This window comes from Chenopodium album, chromosome 23 (assembly GCF_948465745.1).
Source record: "Chenopodium album chromosome 23, dcCheAlbu1.1, whole genome shotgun sequence".
Lineage (NCBI taxonomy): Eukaryota > Viridiplantae > Streptophyta > Magnoliopsida > Caryophyllales > Amaranthaceae > Chenopodium > Chenopodium album.
The window spans coordinates 34,161,507-34,180,794 of record NC_137856.1 but is presented as its reverse complement, the minus strand read 5'-3'; the positions used below and the strand labels follow the sequence as shown (position 1 = coordinate 34,180,794).

The following is a 19,288-nucleotide window of genomic DNA, read 5'->3' as shown; positions in this document are numbered from 1 at the left end:
GATGATAGAAACATAGCCCTCGGCTACGCATGTCGAGTAGATGGTAGAGGCTTAGCTCTCGGCTAAGAATGCCGAGACGGTTGATAGAAGCATAGTCCTCGGCCTAGCATGTCGAGGTGTTGATAGAAGCATGGTCCTCGGCTAGGCATGTCAAAGGTTTGATGGAGGCATAGCCCCCGGCTAGGCATGCCGAGGCGGTTAATAGATGCATAGTCCCCGGCTAGGCATGCCGAGGTATTGACAGAAGCTTGGTCCCCGGCTAGGCATGCCGAGGAGATGATAGAGGCATAGCCCTTGGCTAGGCATGCCGAGGCGGTTGATAGACTCATGGCCCCCGGCTAGGCATGCCGAGGGGGTTGATAGATGCATAGTCCCCGGCTAGGCATGTCGAGGAGATGATAGAGGCATAGCCCTTGGCTAAGCATGGCAAGGTGATGACAGAGGCTTAGTTCTCGGCTAGGCATGCCGAGACGATTGATAGAAGCATAGCCCCTGGCTAAGCATGCTGAGGGGGTACCCAGGCAAGCCGAGGGGATATGCTAGCAGACCGAGGGGGTATTCTGGCAGGCCGAGGGGGTATGCTGGCAGGCCGAAGGGGTAACCAGGCACGCCGAGGGGGTATCCTGGCAAGCCGAGGGGGTATGCAAGCAGGCCGAGGGGGAATTCTTGACTCTTGCTGGGAGTTGGGAGCTTGATGTGGTTGTGAACGACGAGAGTCTTGGCGTTGAGGCCGAGAGGAGGCTTGATGGAGCTGGGACAAGTGAGGTTGAGGATTAAGCTGTGGAGCGTTCCCCAGCCTACTTGACTCTCCTCTTGGGTTGACAAGTGCCCTTAGGCGTTCCTTAATGTTTTTGTTGATCTAGGCTGCCAGCTTATCCAAGTCTCGGCGAGTGACTACCTGAGGGTTGTTCACCTCCCCAGCGGGGTCGCTGCGAGCTTGGGGTAATATCTCCTCGACTACATGAGCATATCTAGTCAAGAAAATCGGAGCTTGTCTAGTAACATCTTGATAGGTGCTGCGGGGACGCCTAGTGTTCAACATGACTTTTTGTTTGTTATCCCCACAGACGGCGCCACCTGTTTCTGGAAAACAGAGAGTGCTCCTGGGAGTTCGGGTAATGAGATCAAGATGTCCTAGAGCTTGGCTCAATGAATGTCCGGATATCCCTCAGCTATGCCTTGCTGTCCGAGAGCTAGGCCTGCAAAACAAAGAGGGTTAGCTGCCCCGGGGGTGTGACCCAGGAAAGCCCCTCCGATGCTTAAGTCAGCGAAAGTTCTTTTTAGAGAGAGAAAGTAATGAGAGAATGAGTAATTAGAGAGAGAAAGTAGAGAGAGAGAGAGAAAAGTCCCCCTCATTAATAATTGGAGAGCTATTTATAGTTGTACTTTCAGGTGGCACGAGTTGCACTTAATTGGACAGATTGAGGGTAAATCTGTACTTTGCAACCATTAATAATGGGCTGGATCATGGAGGGTATTTTCGTAATTCCAGGTCAATGGGCTTAGGACAATGGACTTAGCCCAAACAGTTTCTAATTTCCTTTCTCTCATAAACAATTCATTTCAACTTAGTTCAGTTCAGCTCCAATCAATTCAGTTTAGTTAAGTTCAGCTCCAATCAATCAGTTCAGTTCCAATTTCCTTCTCTCATAAAAAATTCATTTCTTCTCTATTCAGTTCAGTTCAGCTAAGTTCAATATATCGGTTTAGACTCTTATTTGTTACTTTCTTCGCTTCAATTAGATGACACATTTCATTTAGGCACGTTTACCAATGCATATATCTTTGACTGCATATTAGCAAAAATAAAAAAAAACATTGTTATTTAAAAACGAATCTAACAAGACCCTACATGTATACATTTTTTTTCCAACACGAAATCACAAAATAAAGTTAAAGCAAGTTATTTGAATAGTGCACAAAGTCAAACTATAAGTCATATAAATTGGAACGGATGTAGTTTTTTTTTTTTCTTTTCTTTTTCCAATTTTCTTTATTTAACTTTTCTGGAGAAGGATACACTCCCAAAAAAAAAAAAACAAAAAAAAAAAAACTTAACTGTAAGTGGAAAGCATTATTATTACATAATGGGCTGGACAATTAATAAACAATTAATGGAACAATGGAAGATCGCATAACCATGGCCCAGAGCCCCGGCCCAAATATGACATTATACTCAGTATTGACACATAATCAAGCCCAAAAGTTTGGTTGTAGGCTTGTAGCGTGTGGAGGTTGAGCCTATCAATCACTTATCAATCTACCAATCTACCATCTCATTAATTAGGCTCATTCATTTTGCTTACTTTTGTGATTGGTAAGCTCATTCAATATGCTCTATTAATATTCTTAAAAACTAGTTAATGCCCAAGCCATGCTCGGATTTTTCATCTAATATATGGTTAAATTTTCTTTATGCATAATTTAAAAAATTATTTTTCTTTAATGATTTTTTAAAAATGTATATACACCTTTCGTCTATTATCCGGTCAAAGTTGAATATGGGATCTTAAATAATAAGATAAGAAAAACTTCAAGTTTTTTTAAATAAAATAAAATTACCAAAATAAAAAAAAATCACAACAAAAAAAAAAACACAAAAAACTCCTAAGTTTTTGGGCGGGAAAATATTTTATGAGGAGTTGACACGTGTAATCTTGGGATATTTTTGGTGATTACTTTAGTATAGAAAATATAGATACTACGTACAAAAGTGAGAAATAATTAATTTTTGTAAGGATGAAAGATAATTTAGTCAAACTGTTTTTTTTTTTTTTTGAAGAAACCAAAATGTCATATGAGTACATCATCCACATTAAAATAAGATAATTTAATCACTAACATTATTCTTATTTATGTATTTCTTACTATTATTTCCTTTACATGTTCTAATAATTATTAACAATCTCTTACACAGGAAGGAAAATCCTAACTGAACCTCAACCTATCGCTTCTTACACTAATTGCCCCCAAACAGAGATGGGGTGGGGTTAAGGTATCCCTACCTTATAAAAAGTACAAGATAGCTCTAATGAATAGTGTGTTGATAGCTCTTATGAATAGTGTGTTACCAATTTTACCCTTTAAAATGTGTATTTATATTTATCCCCTCATAAATGTGTACAACTTTTTTTTTAATGAATAGTGTTTGGACAATAATATCCTTTAAAATGTTTATTCACTTATTTACCCCCATTAATGATAATTACTCTTTTTTTTTTTTACTCTTAAGAATTGTGTTAAATATTTATACCCTAAACATATTTGTTTACATATTTTCTCATTAATAATGTTGTTAAAAACTAATTTGTGATGTCAGGCCAAATCGAAAGTGTTTCGGATAAGGTTAGCTATGGCGCGTACATTGAGCGCGTTAGCTTCCCTAATAATTACAAAAAAAAAAACACATAAGGCTAAATTGAACCGCGTTACCTGAAAATTATAAGGCGAGTTCTAAACTAGCCATATCAATCAACTTTGCACCATCAACAAGTCCTTTCCTACGTACTTGATTAATTTATTGCTTAAACACCAAGCTAGTTAAATTGATCATCATCCAAACTTACAAAAAAAAAAAAAAAGTACATCTAGCTATAAAATCAACTCATTCAATTTGTTCTAAACCACCCATCATAAAAGTATCCAAGAATATGATCCTACCCCACAATTAATCAAACATACATTTGTACCATAAATCAAACTACACATTCATAAATATTTCCTCAAAAATTTATAACATAAAGTTTCCATAAATTAAATTTTTGTTGGTTGGTCCAACTTGGTAGTTCTATTTATGGATTCCTCCAGGTGAAACAAAGCTGAGAGACAAACAAAGGTGGTTTTAAAGCTGTGTTTGGCTGTGTTACATTAAACAAACATTTTTCCTACATAAAATAATTTCTATTACTACTTCAACTAGTAATAATTTCCCATTTTTCCAAACAAACATAAATTTCTCTTTCCCCTAAATTTTTCACCGCCCCCAAATTCCGGAGATCGAGGAGAGAGAATATTCGCCGGCGACCGGATCTTTCTTCCGGCGGTTTTGCCGGCCATTTTTCATCTCCCGATCTCTTCTCCGTCGTCTGATCATCATTCAGCTTCGCAATTTCCGGCGATCTCTGGAAATTGATTTTTTTTCAAAATATTAGGGTTTTATAGGTTTCGGTTTTTTGTGTTGTTGATTTTCAGTTTATTGGTATTGATTCTGCAAAAAGAGGGAGAGATTTAGTCGGAGGAGTTCATCTATGTAAGCTCTTTTCCCCATTTTTACAATTAATTCAATGCATTTTATGTATTTATATTGTTGTTGCATTATGATTGTTTGTATTTTGTGATTTTTTTTGGCTGTTTGTGTAATTCAAATGCTGAAGGTGAAATTAGCTGAGAAAAGAAAAAAGTTGTGAATTTTTTTAGTATAAATTAGATGTAGTCAATTTGATGCAAAATATGGAAATATTTAGTGGGTGACTTTGGATTGTTGATTATTAAGCTGGTTAAATTGGAGAAAGTAGTCAATTGAACAATTTACTGACACTTTTACTTGTCCTTTTTAAGAAAGGATGGTCTTTTAGAGGAAGGAAACCTTTTAATGGCAATGTATGTTAAAGGTATAGGTGACAAAGTGATAGTAATGGGATTGCATCACTTAATGATTTGTTTCTTATTGTCCCGAACAAACGAACAGTTCCGGTTCTAGGTAGTTTTGATTATTACTGAAAAGGAAGTTTATAAATGGTCTATGTATCTTTCCTTGTTTTGGAGGATGCTTCGATATCTTGTGAAATTGGAATGGTTTGGTGTTATCCTTTTATGGAGGAGTGAAGTTTTAACAAGACATTATTGAACTACCTTAATTAAAACATAAGAAGGTATTCCTGAAAAAAGTAACAAGTCGCCTCTATATTAGAAAACGTTAAGCTTGTCTCTCATTGAAGTGGAATGAGTAAGTCTCATTGCCTTCACCCATTCATCAATTTCTCTTGACCAACTTACTTTTTATAGAATTTGGATGAGGCGTGGGAGTGGCTGTGTGTGTGTGCGCGCACTGGACTGCTAGTATGTTGACTCTATAGCTACAACAACAGCAACAACAACAACAAAGCCTTAATCCAATATGATGTGGGGTCAGCTTATGTTGACTCTATAGCTATATCTATAAAAATGTGGTATATTGAGATATGTGTAAGAATCTTTAAATGAGAAGGATAGCTCACTATTTCCATTGAATTGGGGTTCATGCAATACCAATTACCTTAAGAAGTTCTTTTTAGTAAAATCTAGCAAGTGCTCTCTGATATTGGAAGTATCATTTATGTGCTTGTTGCAGAAGCCTTCAGCTTTATATTAGATGGCTTTTTGGATTTTTTTGCTGGTGTGCCTGTAGAACAAGCAAAGACAATGAGCTTCATTTCCACTATTTAGATTTAGTTCTCTCTTATACTTCTATTTATGTTTGGCTCTCTTGATTCCGCATATGAGCATGACATTAAAGACTTTTGATTTAATTTGTTTTGGAAGGGAGGGATGCAAGTTTGTGTAAGTTGTCTCTGGGAAGTAGGTTATGCTTCGTCGTCTCAGATGGTTAATTGATTTGACTCAGAGAAACTTAACGGCGAAGAGATTGACCGATGCGGAGGTTAAACCATTTAGACCAGCTATGTTGGATACTTTTCACGAGGTTGCTATTTACCTTCACAGATTTCACAATCTTGATCTTTTCCAGCAAGGGTAAGTTTCCATGATCTTATTCATTTGCTTTCTCTACACATTGATTCTGCTGAAAATAATTGTAGGACTCCCAAAGTCCCAAGTAACAGCAGTAGCCTTTTCTGATTTAGATTTTGTTAGTTTAGATTAGCTGCTGTTTTTATCTCAGCCATGCTTGCATTGCTTTTTAGTGTAACCATTGCTTCTATGTGTAGATGGTACCAAATCAAGATTTCTTTGAAGTGGGAGGATGGGGATGGTACCTATGTTGGTATCCCCTCAAGAGTTGTGCAATATGAAGGTACTTTTTTGATAACATACTTGCTTTATGCTCATTGGAGAAATAGCTGAATTTCTGTTGTCATTTGTGATGGTTAGATGAAGCTAGGATAGATAACTTTTGTTTCTTGTGAAACCTTTTTATGTAATTGGTATGTGCTCTCATACTCAATCAAGTAATGAACATATACAACAATTCCAACACAGTTTTTGTATTTCTCTTATCCTCATTGCTCCAGTTAGCAATGTTTTTTTTTCTCTTTTTTCCGTTTTCTGTTTTCACTGCTTGGTAGAATATCAAAGTACAAATGTTGACTAGAGGTTCAGGGAAGCCTATCATATAGGCTTTAAGTGAAAAAAGTTGAGCTCTTAAAGTTGTTTGAAGAAAACTCAGGATAGTCAGGAACTCAGGAGGCTTCAGCTGCCTGTTGAAGCCTTGAATTACTATTTTGGAATTGAAAGTTTTGCAGATATTAGCCTTGCTGGCTTTTCATCCTGCTCATCCATATGCTGCCAGCTTTGTCAGTTGCTTCTCATTCTTATATCCTTTTTTTTGGTTTCCTTGAGTGAGAGATTGAGTTTTTCCGCCCCTGTCATGTGCGTTGGAAGGTGGACTAAGAGGGTGTTTGGCCAAGCTTCTAAGGGAGTTTCTAGGATCCAAAAGCTAAAACTAGGCCAAACACCATGTTTTTGGAAGGTAGTTTCTACTTCTTCAGAAACTAAAAATAGTTTCTAGGAGGCTTAGAAGTAGAAGCACCAAATTGGAGCTTCTCAAAACAAATTCTCGGGGAGCAGTTTTGCTCATTTAATGAAACTTTTATTGGGTCAATATTACCCTCAAACAATTCATGAAATCCTCGATTGCCCATATAACAATCACCCATGTCCTCTCTCATCTTCTTAACTGTAAACACTCCCAAATTCCCAATTACTTCTTTTAGTGATAAGAGATCTACGATCTTTGTCGTTCACCAAAATTAAGAAACCACTCTTTGATAAGCCACAAGCAATTGATATACAAGCCAGATATTTGATTAAATTCCTTTTGGTGGTCATGCATGTATCAAGTGTTGTAATAGATTAAGCTTGTCGGTGGCAGGAAATTGTTGGAGGTTATGGTAGTTTTGGTTGAGAAAAGGGTAAAGAGGAGAGAGACTGAAAGGGTAATGGTGTTATACTGTTATGGGTTCCTTCAATGGTGAATGCGCTCTTTTTTTTTTTTTTTTTTTTTTTAATTTTTTTTTTTAGGGATTAATGAATGAACATTAACAAAAGAATAAACAATAGGCTAAAAAGTAAAAACTCTTATAAAAAAAAAAATGGGCCAAACATGGTTTCTCTTACTCAGAATCACTTCTTGATTTATGTGGCCAAACAATTTTATTTCTCAAAAGTGTTTCTCTAAAAATAGTTTCTAGAAAACTATTTCTAAGAAACAGAAACTGTTTTCTAGAAGCTAGGCCAAACAGACCCTAAGCTTATCTTAAATCACCTTGATTAAGCTGTAACATAATAAATACCTTTATATGTAGTGACGAAGGATAAAAAGGATTCTGGCTTACATAGTTTAATCGGAAATTTCACCAAATACCACTGAGTTTAAGCTTAATTCACCGTATACCACCAAAAACTTTGTAATACACCATGTACCACTGAGTTTAACATAAATATCACAACATGCCCTTTTTCTTAACCCCGTTAGTCATGAAGAGTTAAATGTGATATGTGGCAGCCTCTAATTGGCTCTTATTTAAACTATTTAATTAAATAATTAATCATTTAAATAATTAAAAAACTTTAATAAAAATAATTGAAAAAAAAATAAAACCACCACCAACTGTCAGCCATATCCCCTCCCACAATCGCCACCTAGCAGCCCAGCCCCTCGCCGCCCGCTCCCAAGCTTGAACCACCACCGGGTCGTCGCCAACTTTCACCCAGCTTTACGTCGGTGCACGGATCTCTCCCTTGATCCACCATACCCAACCCAAATTCTCCCTCCTTCCCCGCCTAAAATGCCTCCCCCCGTAGCCCTTCCACCTAAGCCGAAAACCACCATGCCGAAACCTAATGCCGGCGGCCCAGACCCCCTCCCTCACGTCGCCGCCGTTTAATTTAGCTGCAAACAACCAACCCAAAATCCCAAAACTCAAAATCGAAACCCTAGATTTTGATTTTGGGGTTATAGGGTTTTGGAATGGTGGTTCAGAAGGGGGAAAGGGGTGGAGTTCGAAGATTGAGAGGTGACTAAGGTTCGCCGGCGCGGGGAAGGTTGGTTTGGGCGCCGATAAGTGGGTTTGGTCGCCGGAGAGAGGGTTTTTCGAGTTTTAGGGTGGGACTTGAGAGGATGTTGGTTTAGGGGAAAGGGATGGGCGAGTTCAGGTGGATCGTCGTGAGTTATGGTGGTTGCTGATGGGGATGTGGCGCCGGTGTAGATCAGACATGGTAGCGCCGGTGGGGGCAAGGCTGTTGGCTGGGCTAAGGGGCAGCGGTGGCTAGGTTGGTGGTGGTTTATTTATTTATTTATTTAAAAAGTTTTTTAATTTTTTATTTAAGTAATTAATTAAATAATATTGATAAGAGCCAATAAGGGACAGCCACGTGGCACAATTAACCTTAATGACTAACGGAGTTAACGGCGTTAGTCATTAAGGGCATGTTGTGACATTTATGTTAAACTCAGTGGTACATGGTGTATTACAAAGTTTTTGGTGGTATATGGTGAATTAAGCTTAATTTCAGTGGTATTTGGTGAAATTTCCATTGACATGCTTGAAAGAACTGGAATATCAAGGTGATATAAAAGTTAGATTTATTGTTTTACTGTTGCATGTTAGTTGTTTGTTAAGAGTTCATAGAAATAGGGTATGGAATCCTTAAACTAATAAGAATTTCCTAGAGAAAAAAAAGGCAGCCCTTCTGAATTTTGTAGAATAAATTAGAATTTTAGTAAATCCTATGTGAAAAAATGGAAAAGGAAATATATTCTAATATCTTAAGAAAACAATAGTTTTCCTTTTTATCCCCTCCTCTCTAAATAGATTGCATCTTCCTTTATTTAAAAAAATAAATTTATGAGTTTATGTCTTCAATGAATCATAATTTAGCATAAAAATATAAATTTATGATTTTTCTTAAAACCAGTATTGAAGAGTATAAGACTCCCAACCTTGTATCTTTTAGGTCGTTCATTTCTGTTTTAGAAGAAGCAGAGTGCTAGAGAAAGATTGGCAGGAAGGGAGTTTGACTACGATCAATAGGGAAGTGGTATAATGCGAATGTCTTATTTGCTGATATAAATACAAAGTTGAATCTAATCTACTATACACTTGTGACTTATCTAATATTGTAGATAACTGAAGGGATTGTAGGAAGGCTTATTTTTAGCACACTAACACCATAATAAGCTTATACAAAGTATAGGTGCTTGCTTTCGAGTGAACCATAGCTTGCTTTCGAGTGAACCAGAAGAGAAGAGCTAAATATTACATGAATTTTTACCTGTGCTATCAATGATTACTTGCCATGTGAGAGTGTTTGTTATTTTTACTGCTGACTACAGTAGTACCAAATTTTAACTCACCTCTGTTGTTCACTTGTTTGATTTGTAAGTAACCACAGAAGGATTTGTGCGGGATCATTTAGAGACTAAATCTGTCTGTTTTTACTTTTTTATAATAAAATAAATTGTTGCGGTTCCAATGAGCTTGATTTTCCTAAAATCTCTGAACCTGTGGTATTTCCGTGATTCTGACCTTATTTAGAAGTATAGAAATGGAATTGTGGCCTAAGCAACTGAATCTGTGAGCATTTTGATAGTTATGCTAAATGTATTCTTTTGAAGATTCTCAGCATAATCTGCTGCTTTCTGATCTTTTATTATTTCTAGCATTATATTATAAGATTTTTTTTATTCAATAAAAGCTTAGGCATGTTAAAGAAAACTTTTCAGTATAGTTATTCATATTTTTCATATTTAGGCCACAATTTTTTGTGCGATTCTTAAACTGGGTTTTTTTTTTTATGAAGCATTTCCATGTTCTTGAATTAAAGTGAAGTGTAAGTGTCAAGTTCCCATTTTTATGTTGGAGTGTTGAGGTCCTACCTGGTACTTAAGCTGAAATAAAGAATATGAGTTACATAGGCTCTCTTGTCCTGGGCCCTCTATTTTACGTTCCTGATTTTTGTGTTTCAGTTGCTGTTTTTGATGATTCAAACAGATATAACCAATGCTTTGTATGCTTATTTTTGCTATGTCTTTCTTCTGTGCTGCAGCTCCTAGCATGGGTTCTGATGATAGCTATGGAGTTTGGAGAATTGATGATTCTGATAATAGTTTCTCAACTCAACCTTTTAAGATTAGATATGCGAGACAAGATGTTCCTCTCTCGGTCATGGTTGCTTTTAATCTCTCTCTTTCAAATCGCGAGGTATATTTTAGCTCTTCCTTGTGGTTTTTGTGAAGGTCTTTTTATTTTATGAAAGTTCTATATGATCACTCTCAGTTTTGTCGTAAATATATGGTAACCCAATACAAAACTTTCATGCAGAAGTACAAGAACTTTAAATAAGCTGACTGGAACATTATTGACTAAAAAACTGTTTAAAGTCAATTCAATGAGCATTAAAATAAACTATCTTCCTTTTGCTTATTTCCCTTCCCCGGCTTATCTCTCTCCTCACGTGGACACTCTTGCTTTTTCACTGGCCATTGGCATTTCAATCAATGATGTTGCCAGCAGTCCGTTGGTGACAAAAGTGCATCCATTGTGTTCTTCCCTTTTCACTGGTCAAATGCTCCTGGCTCTTTTCTCCTCAACCTTTTTTCGATTAAAAAAGACTTGTTTCAGCTTAACTTATGCCTTTTGTTTTGGGTTCTGTTAACCTAACTTATTTTTTGCTGCACCAGACTCTCCCTTTCTTTTTATTAGGTATCTATATGCTTTTTCCCTATTACTTGTCAGTTCTAATTACCAATGCGTTCGCTAACATTTTCTAAAAAGTTGTGCATAACCTAACCTTAGTTAACAGATAATTCAAAAACACGAGTACCTTCTAATCTGAATGCAAAATTTCATTATTCACTTATAATGTTAATAGGGAATGGTGGGATTTGGGAGTAGTATAAATGATGACATTGTTGTGGTCTTGTGGAACACCAGGTGGCGAGGCTGAGTTTCTGTTTTCCACTGTGTTAAGTTAGTTCCTCTCTGAAAATAGCAAATGATCACAATAGTATAGGGGCTTTTTTTTTTTTTTTTTTTGGTTTTGTTTTGTTTATTCCCATACAATATTATACATGAATGTTCCACAGTGTAGCAGAATTGCGAGAATATTATATTCTTTATGCCTAATTCATTGCTGCATTATTGGCCTCATTTTGTTTTGTGTTGATTTAATACTATTATGAATTATATTCCTTTGAAATGATTTTCACTTTATCAGTTTGTTACTTACTCTCTTTCTTTATGTAGATTCCTGCCAAGTCTGGTGTTATTATCAAATTTGAACTTATCTATTCTGCTTTATTGGAGAAAGGGTAAGTAACAAAAATTATGTTTCTTTGCTTACGTGTAGCTCATATGATTTGATTGATCTTCTTTTATGCCATTAATTAACTTTACAATTTTCTGTTTACATTGAGAATAATATTACAAATATTGTATGTTTTGAGCAGGTCAGAGTTGCAGGCTTCCTTAAGTACCTCTGCTGCTGCTGTCCATGAATTCAGGATTCCTCCGAAAGCTCTTTTGGGACTACATTCTTATTGTCCTGTCCTTTTTGATGCCTTCCACTCTGTGCTTGTAGATGTTAGTATACATATCAGTCTCTTGAAGACGGTAGCACAGAGTCTCCAAAAGAAGGTACCCAGGTTTGTCACTCCTTCCAGTTCTTCTTTTATTCTTCTGTTTGTTGTTTTACATCAACATCAAAGTCACTGATACAAATTGAAATTTGCAGAACGTCTTTCAAATTTGAGAATATTGATGGAAAAGCTCCTGACAAATCAAGTAAAGTACGTGTTCTTATACTCTATAATAGTTTATGGATTTGTGCTTGATTTTGTATTTGTTTAGTTGTGTTTTTTTAACCTCTCCTCTGGAGCTGTAATTGTGGCTTTGTCACTTCATCCACAACATGTTCACTTTTTACTTCTCGTCTGAATTTAACTTTTGATTTTTGCATGTGGTTTGCTGCTGTTGTTAAGATGATGCCAAAGCTGCTTGTTGCTACTAATTTCCTTGCAAATGGCAGATAAATAAGTAAATGAGTGTGTATAGCCAATTATATTTTCAGCTATTATTCAACTAAGAAAACCAGATACTGCTCTCTTTTTTTTTAAAAAAAATAAAATTCTTTGGTGGTATGAAAATTGGCCAATTAGATATCTAGCTATTATTCAATTTTGATTTTTGTACTTTTGTTGCTTGACTTTTGGTTTGTAAAGTTTTAGACTTTCATGGTTTCCATTATTGTTTCATTTATGTTGATAGCTATTTGTGGGATGGAAAAGCTGCTGTTTTTTTTTTTTTTTTTTTTTTTTTTTTTTTTTTTTTTTAAGTTTGCTGTTATTTTTTATTATTTTATAAGTAGTATGGATGATTATTGGACAGTTGTGGAAGACAAAAGCTTGCTAATATTGTTCCTACTTATCTTCACAACCATTAATCTTGTCAGATCTGCCAGACTTCATCCGAAATTATCATCATGGAATTTTAATCTCCAGTACAAGTAGCTACTAAATAATGTTGTTCATTTTTTTTTTTTCAACCTTTTCTTGGTCAGGTTTTGGGTAAAGTGGTAAAAGAGGTGTTGCTTGTCAAATCATTGCTAACTGCACGTGATATTCTTCTAGAAGAAGCGCAAAAGCTGGGGAAAGCAATTGATCAGACCATTGATTTCACTGAGTTTATCTCCCAGATGGATGATACAAAGTTGTTTGATTCTTTATTGCAAGCAGATGTATCTTCGATTACTTGTGATGTTATAAATCTAGAAGGGTCCGATTCTCAAAAGAGTAGCGAGGTTTGTGCTTTCTAAATGACCTAATATACATTAATTCCGATAATTAAGGGAATTTTTATTTGCATTTTCAGAGCTAGCCTCTCTTTATCCACTAGTGTCATCTCACAGCTAGTTAAGAGATACAACTCCACATATTTTTCACATTCCTGACCCCTTTGTCAGGAATTTTGTTGGATATTGGTATTAATGGGAGTTCAAAAAATAGTTTAGAGAGGGTGCAGATGTTCCTGTGCTGTCTAACAATGATTTTTGTGGTCTTGAACAGAAGGCAAGCCTTTTTCTTGATTTTCGAAGTAATGGAGCTCTCCAGTCCCTGTCTAGGGACAGTCTTCTCTATTTTGCTCATACAATTGGAAACCAAATTCACTACTTATGGAATACTTTTCTAAATTTCCACAGGTCAGTTGTGTTTTCTTTATCAATAATATTTAACGTCTAGTGTCATGTTCGGTTAAATTTTCTATCTGTTAATTTGCATTAATATTTGTGATTTTACCAAGTTACCAACTGGCTTCCCAGAAAGTTTCAATGGTATCATCAGAGCAGACTTTCTTTATTATGCAGTCTCTCTAGATCCTTGATGGATTTGGTGAAGAGTCGGTCATTCTACCATTTATTATGTGCGTGTATTTTGACTTGCACAGTTGCACTTGAAGAAAATGTCTATATATTAGCCCATTATGAAACTAAAAGAAAAAATTTGCCCTGGATTTAAGCTATAATATATCAATTATCAAACATGCTAAATAATGATCTTTCAAGATTTAGTTAATTTTATGATACTTGACCTGTGCACAACAGTGCAACCTTGTCCTCAGGGTGATATTCTTATAAGGTTGTGACCCCTATACATGTTTGCAAATGTGCGTAAGGAGTATGTTACCTGTGAAGGCATATAACTGTATTCTGCCTGACGGGTGGGCGCCACTGACATATCTCTTCGTCACTATGTACCATTGTGTACTTTTGAGTTCATTGGTGGGACATGGGTGGTACATTGGTAACTGAAGCATATCCTTTATGGCTCCAACACCCCGAGCTAATTGTAGTTGTAGGTAGGAGACTGCTCATATCATGAGATATGATTTAACTTATAATTTATTGAGAGTAAATTATCCTTGATACTGATCAGAATAATAGTTTTGAATTATGTTTTTGCTTCTAGAGGTCTCTGATCTCTTAACTGAAACTTGTTAATGCTAATTCTGTACCTTGCAATACATTGATATTTCATTTTATTCCAGGGCTAACAAAACTAAGGTCATGGAATATCTGCGGGAGTCATGGGCCAATGATCGAAGAACGGAGTGGTCAATATGGATGGTGCATTCAAAGGTTGAGATGCCACACCATTTTATCAGCAGCAGAAGTGACGAGGCTTCACTCCATGGTGGACTACGTGGAAAAGTAGCAGTGTTACGGAAACTGGCTGATGATGTAAGTAGATCTGAATGCCTACAAGTGTCGCTTTTTTTCTTTTCTTTTTTTTTTAAAATTTTTTTTTTTGGCACTTAAATTGCCACTTCTGCATGTTTTGTGGATCTTTTTATAATACTGTAAGTCTAAAGTAGAATTTAAGACGGTGTTTTTACTTTTTTTTTTTTTTTTTCCAGCCTGCTCAAACTGCAGCTACTCGTGCTGAGCTTCATCGACGAAGTATTGCACAAATGAAAGTGAGTTGTTTTTGTAAAACGTCAGTATGATTCTGCAATTTCTTCGCTTTCGTGAAAATTGTTCACATCTTGCGTTATGTTGCAGATCAACAGTCGTTCAATTCAAGACTTGCATATGTTTGGAGATCCTTCAAGTGTACCTGTGGTGATAGTAGAACGTGTTATCAATGCTCCAAGGCGTTCATCTAGTGGCAATTCTTACTTTGAGATGGCCCCATCTACCTTGCTTTCTGAACTTCCGAACAAGATATCTGGTGGCAATCACTTGTCGAATGGTCGTTCTTTGAGACTTGTTGTTTTTGTGCACGGATTTCAGGTATACTTTCCTTGGACACAAATTAGTTGTTTTAAATGGAAGTGATATTACCTTTTTGCTGCATTTAGCTATCTTCAGTTTTTGCTGATTTCTTTTTTAATTTATTTTTATCCTTCAAGTCTCTCTGTGTGTGTGTGTGTGTGTGTGTGTTGGGGGTGGGGTGTGAGGCCGTGGGGATAGGGTCCAGCCTTTCAGGTGTGGTGGGTGGTTGTTAGTTGTGTGCTACACTGCTACTCATCTAAATTATAGATAAAAAAAAAAAAAGAAAAAAAAAGTGTTTTATTTGTCATTTTGGAAAGACAGGGAATCAAAAACTTTTGTTGTGCTATTATAGTATTATGCGCTACCCCTATGGAAGGCAACTTAAGGTACTTTTATCCTATCTACAATTCAGTCATATAGGATTTAGGAATTGATCTTCCACTCAAAGAAGGATGAACTTCAATGCAGCTAAGTACTTATTCACAGTTGTGTAAAAGACATTCAGGAGGACATCAGCATGTTAATATACCTTGTGTGTTTTTATTAGCCAGGTCTTTTTTGGAAGGATATCGTATTATTGTGTTTTATATACTTTGGCTGTCTGACTAGTTATTGTGTGGGTAGCCTACATCTTCATCTCCACTTACTCTTCAGCTAGCTCTGAATTAGGTGTGCCTGTGATTGTTGTTTTATTACATATTCTGGTGATTGCTTTTTCTTAGGATCCTTAGCTGTTGTTAGGTAATCCTTTTTTTTACATTTTAACTTGGTATGATAATATTGTTAGCTCTGTTGGCTACATTACCAATCTTGGGAAAAATCAGGAAAAATCAAATGGTTATGGAGTTGACTTGATCTTGTGCCACAGTGCCGGTGAATATGGTGTGGGTAGTTTGGGTTTGAGTGAAGTCATTGTGAAAACATGGCCTGGGATTGACAAATTAGTTATAGATTTGCGAATTATGCCTTGAGGTGAATTATGCCTCAACGCTTCTTTCATAATGGTTATAGATTTGTATAAAAGTAACTGCTTGTTGATCAGTTTATAAAAGTTGGATTCACAAATTAGCTTTCACCTCTCATGATCTGTGTACACTGGACCCATGCAGGGACATCATTTAGATTTGCGACTTGTTCGTAATCAATGGCTTTTATTAGATCCGAAGATAGAGTTTCTTATGTCTGAAGCAAATGAAGATAAAACGTCTGGGGATTTCAGAGAAATGGGAAAGAGGCTAGCAAAAGAGGTTGCCTCTTTTGTTTCAAAGAAAAGGGACAGAGCCTTTAGATCTGGGGGCATATCAGAAATCAAACTTAGTTTTGTTGGGCATTCCATTGGAAATGTCATCATAAGGGCTGCATTGGCTGGTACGAACTTGTAGCTTAGGCTGATTTCCTCTGATGCTTATTGCTTAACCCTAATTATTTACTTTTAGTATTGCAGATAATAAAATGGAGTCCTGTCTCAAATATTTGCACACCTATGTATCTGTATCTGGTCCACATTTAGGATATCTGTACAGTTCAAACTCTCTATTTAATTCTGGGCTGTGGCTTCTGAAGAAACTCAAAAGCACGCAGTGTATCCATCAACTTACGTTGACTGATGATCCAGATCTCCAGAGCACCTTCTTCTTCAAGCTATGCCAGGTATACCCTTCTAGTCATGTTTGAAAAATTGCCTCCATCCCTTTTTAAGTTTCAATAAAAGTTCACATAAATGACACTTACTTGGGTCAATACTTCTCTTTTAATTGCAATGTTTTGACTTTTGCACTATTCACATACCTTACTTTGGCGAATTTTTTGTACTAATATATACAACATATGTTATTATGTACTTGTCTGAAATTTTTGTGTACTTAATGTTGATTTAAATTTTCAAAATATTAATTGTTCATAATTATTACTAACACGTAATAAAAAATGTTAGAGGTCAAAGTTGTGCATTGACATGCATGAATGTCAAAATGTTGCCATTTAAAGGAGAACGGTGGAAGTATTTGATTGACCCTTTAACCTAAAATACTTATAATACTGATAGCATTTTGCTCGAGAAACTAATCTTATAAAATTGACACCCTTGAAAAAACAAAATTTGAACTTTGTAAAATGTACTTGGAGCATACATTTAAGCCTTTTAAGGACAGAGGGAGTATATGTTACATCTATTGCTGTTCTCTAAAACCTGTGAATATATTCAGCAAAAAGCAAATGATTGTTGGTTATAGCTCTGCTGTTCTGGGATTGTCTTGGGTGTTGTCACTTTAGTCTGGAATGTAATTTGATATTCATATGTATGTAGCTTCACCTTCACCTATTTTATTTATTTTTTTCAGCAAAAAACATTGGAGAAGTTTAAGAATATCATCTTACTGTCTTCACCACAGGTTAGTACTCATCTTTTCTCTGTTATGGACGGAAGAGCTTGCTGGATTATATTCTATGTCCTGTTGGCATTTGGATTGTAAACTTTGATATTTGTCTTACATTTTGGCCTTTTAGCTTTTAATTCGTGATGCATTTGCGATTTGCTCTGTTAATTAGAATGGTTACAGACATAGTTTTTTGTAGAGATGTCTTATAAAATATAGAAGTTGTAAAAGACATCCCTGTTGGTTGACTGAATGTATAAATTTGGAACTTTTGCATATGTGAAAAAATTGAATTTATTCTTTCGACAGTGTACCTTTTATATTGGCAGGACATAAATTCTAGAATTCCACCTGTGAGCTGTGGTGGCCAGTTGGTCAAAATGTCTTATCTTGGTGAAAAAAAATTTCATGGGTGAGATACCCATATGCGCGTACAAAATTCCTCAATAATGCTTGTGTAGTTGACGTACTACTAAGAGTTTATCTCCATTTTTTCTCCTACCCTGAGTTTTCAACCGTAATGTTGCATTGTGCATAATTAGGGTTCAAGTGCTTTATTAAATATGGATATTTATGGATATTTTTGTTTTTTGTTTTTTGTTTTTACTGTCTTGGTGCTCCAATGTGGTGCTATTTTCCATTAACTCGTTTTATTTCAGGATGGTTATGTACCGTATCATTCTGCAAGAATTGAATTGTGTCCTGCATCTTCTACTGACTTCTCCAAAAGGGGACAAGTTTTTGTGGAAATGTTGAACAATTGCTTGGACCAAATACGATCTCCCTCCATGGAACATCGAGTTTTTATGCGATGTGATGTCAATTTCAACATGTCTTCTCATGGCAAAAACCTAAATACTTTCATAGGGCGAGCTGCTCATATAGAGTTCCTAGAGACCGATATCTTTGCAAAGCTCATAATGTGGTCATTTCCAGAATTTTTTCGTTAATTATGCTGTAAGGTAGCCTTGTGTTCATTAAGATGTTTTAACATCAAAGGATCCATTTGCATAATTGGTTGGGGTTTCGTGCAATTCCTTTTTCCATCGCGGTCAGATCTCCAGTTTTGCACATTGTGGACATTGATTAAGAAGCAAGAAATGTTTTCGTCAGTCAGGAGAAATGTATACTATCCTAGGTAAGCTAGATTCTGTATTTGTATTTGCAATCTTATCAGTTTTCCATTTAGGATTATAGGCAGGAGATCTTTGAAATTTAGGAATCCAGAGGATTACTCATTGTACAGTAAACATGATATAAATAGTTTTTAAGTTTCAAAGGTTAGTTTCATAGTGCTGTTTTTTGTTTCACTTAGTTACCTGTTCCCTTTTGTATCTAAGCTACCATAATGTTATTTTATAGCGCCGTAAGATGTATCAATAAGAGTTTACAAGGCTTGTATTGCAGCTTATTATTTTCTGATTAATGTATGCCTATCTATATTCCTGCACCCTGTAGGCTATTGCATACTGCATTTCAGTTCTTATTGTATTTCACCTATCTACTTTAAATTGTGACTCATTTAGCATCTATTATTGGCTGGAAACTACCTATGTTGTTTTTGTTGTATAGTATTACGCTTGTCGCTTGTATGATTTAATCTGTTTACTGACATTAGCGACATTGAAGAATATTGGGTGTGTAATTTGGGATGTTTATGGCTACTTCTAATTTATGTCTTTGTACTCAATTAATCCTTGCTTAGCTACTTCCATTGTACTTATCAGGGGTTAATTTTTAACCTCTCTTAAGACTATCCTTATTTGCGCACCAATACACAAGTTTGTTATCAAAATGGCAAACAAATAAGTTGCAATTGTCCTATCCCAATTTGTGTCAATTCAACATATGTGAGATAATTATTGAAAATTTTACCAATAAATCAAAGACCAAAAAAAATTATATTGCCAACAAGAATATTACATTAT

The 19,288-nt window shown here is 35.9% G+C and overlaps 1 protein-coding gene across 4 annotated transcripts; it reads left to right on the top strand.

Annotated features, from left to right (window-relative positions):
- Positions 1-3,640: 3,640 nt before the first annotated feature.
- LOC145608024 (uncharacterized) lies at positions 3,641-18,786 on the top strand. 4 transcript variants are annotated; one of them, XM_081663626.1, is made up of 16 exons: positions 3,646-4,249; positions 5,525-5,730; positions 5,925-6,010; positions 10,264-10,418; positions 11,463-11,527; positions 11,666-11,860; positions 11,950-12,004; positions 12,775-13,014; positions 13,280-13,413; positions 14,259-14,451; positions 14,628-14,687; positions 14,773-15,003; positions 16,095-16,353; positions 16,430-16,635; positions 17,325-17,375; positions 18,020-18,786. In XM_081663626.1, exons 2-16 carry the CDS (start codon positions 5,564-5,566, stop codon positions 18,308-18,310), a joined length of 2,388 nt encoding a protein of 795 aa, XP_081519752.1. In that variant the 5' UTR covers positions 3,646-4,249; positions 5,525-5,563; the 3' UTR covers positions 18,311-18,786. The 4 variants fall into 4 exon arrangements, with proteins under 4 accessions (XP_081519754.1, XP_081519752.1, XP_081519753.1 ...); XM_081663627.1 differs by having other exon boundaries at positions 3,647-4,249; positions 5,603-5,730; XM_081663625.1 differs by having other exon boundaries at positions 3,647-4,249; positions 5,521-5,730.
- The last annotated feature ends 502 nt before the right edge of the window (positions 18,787-19,288 follow it).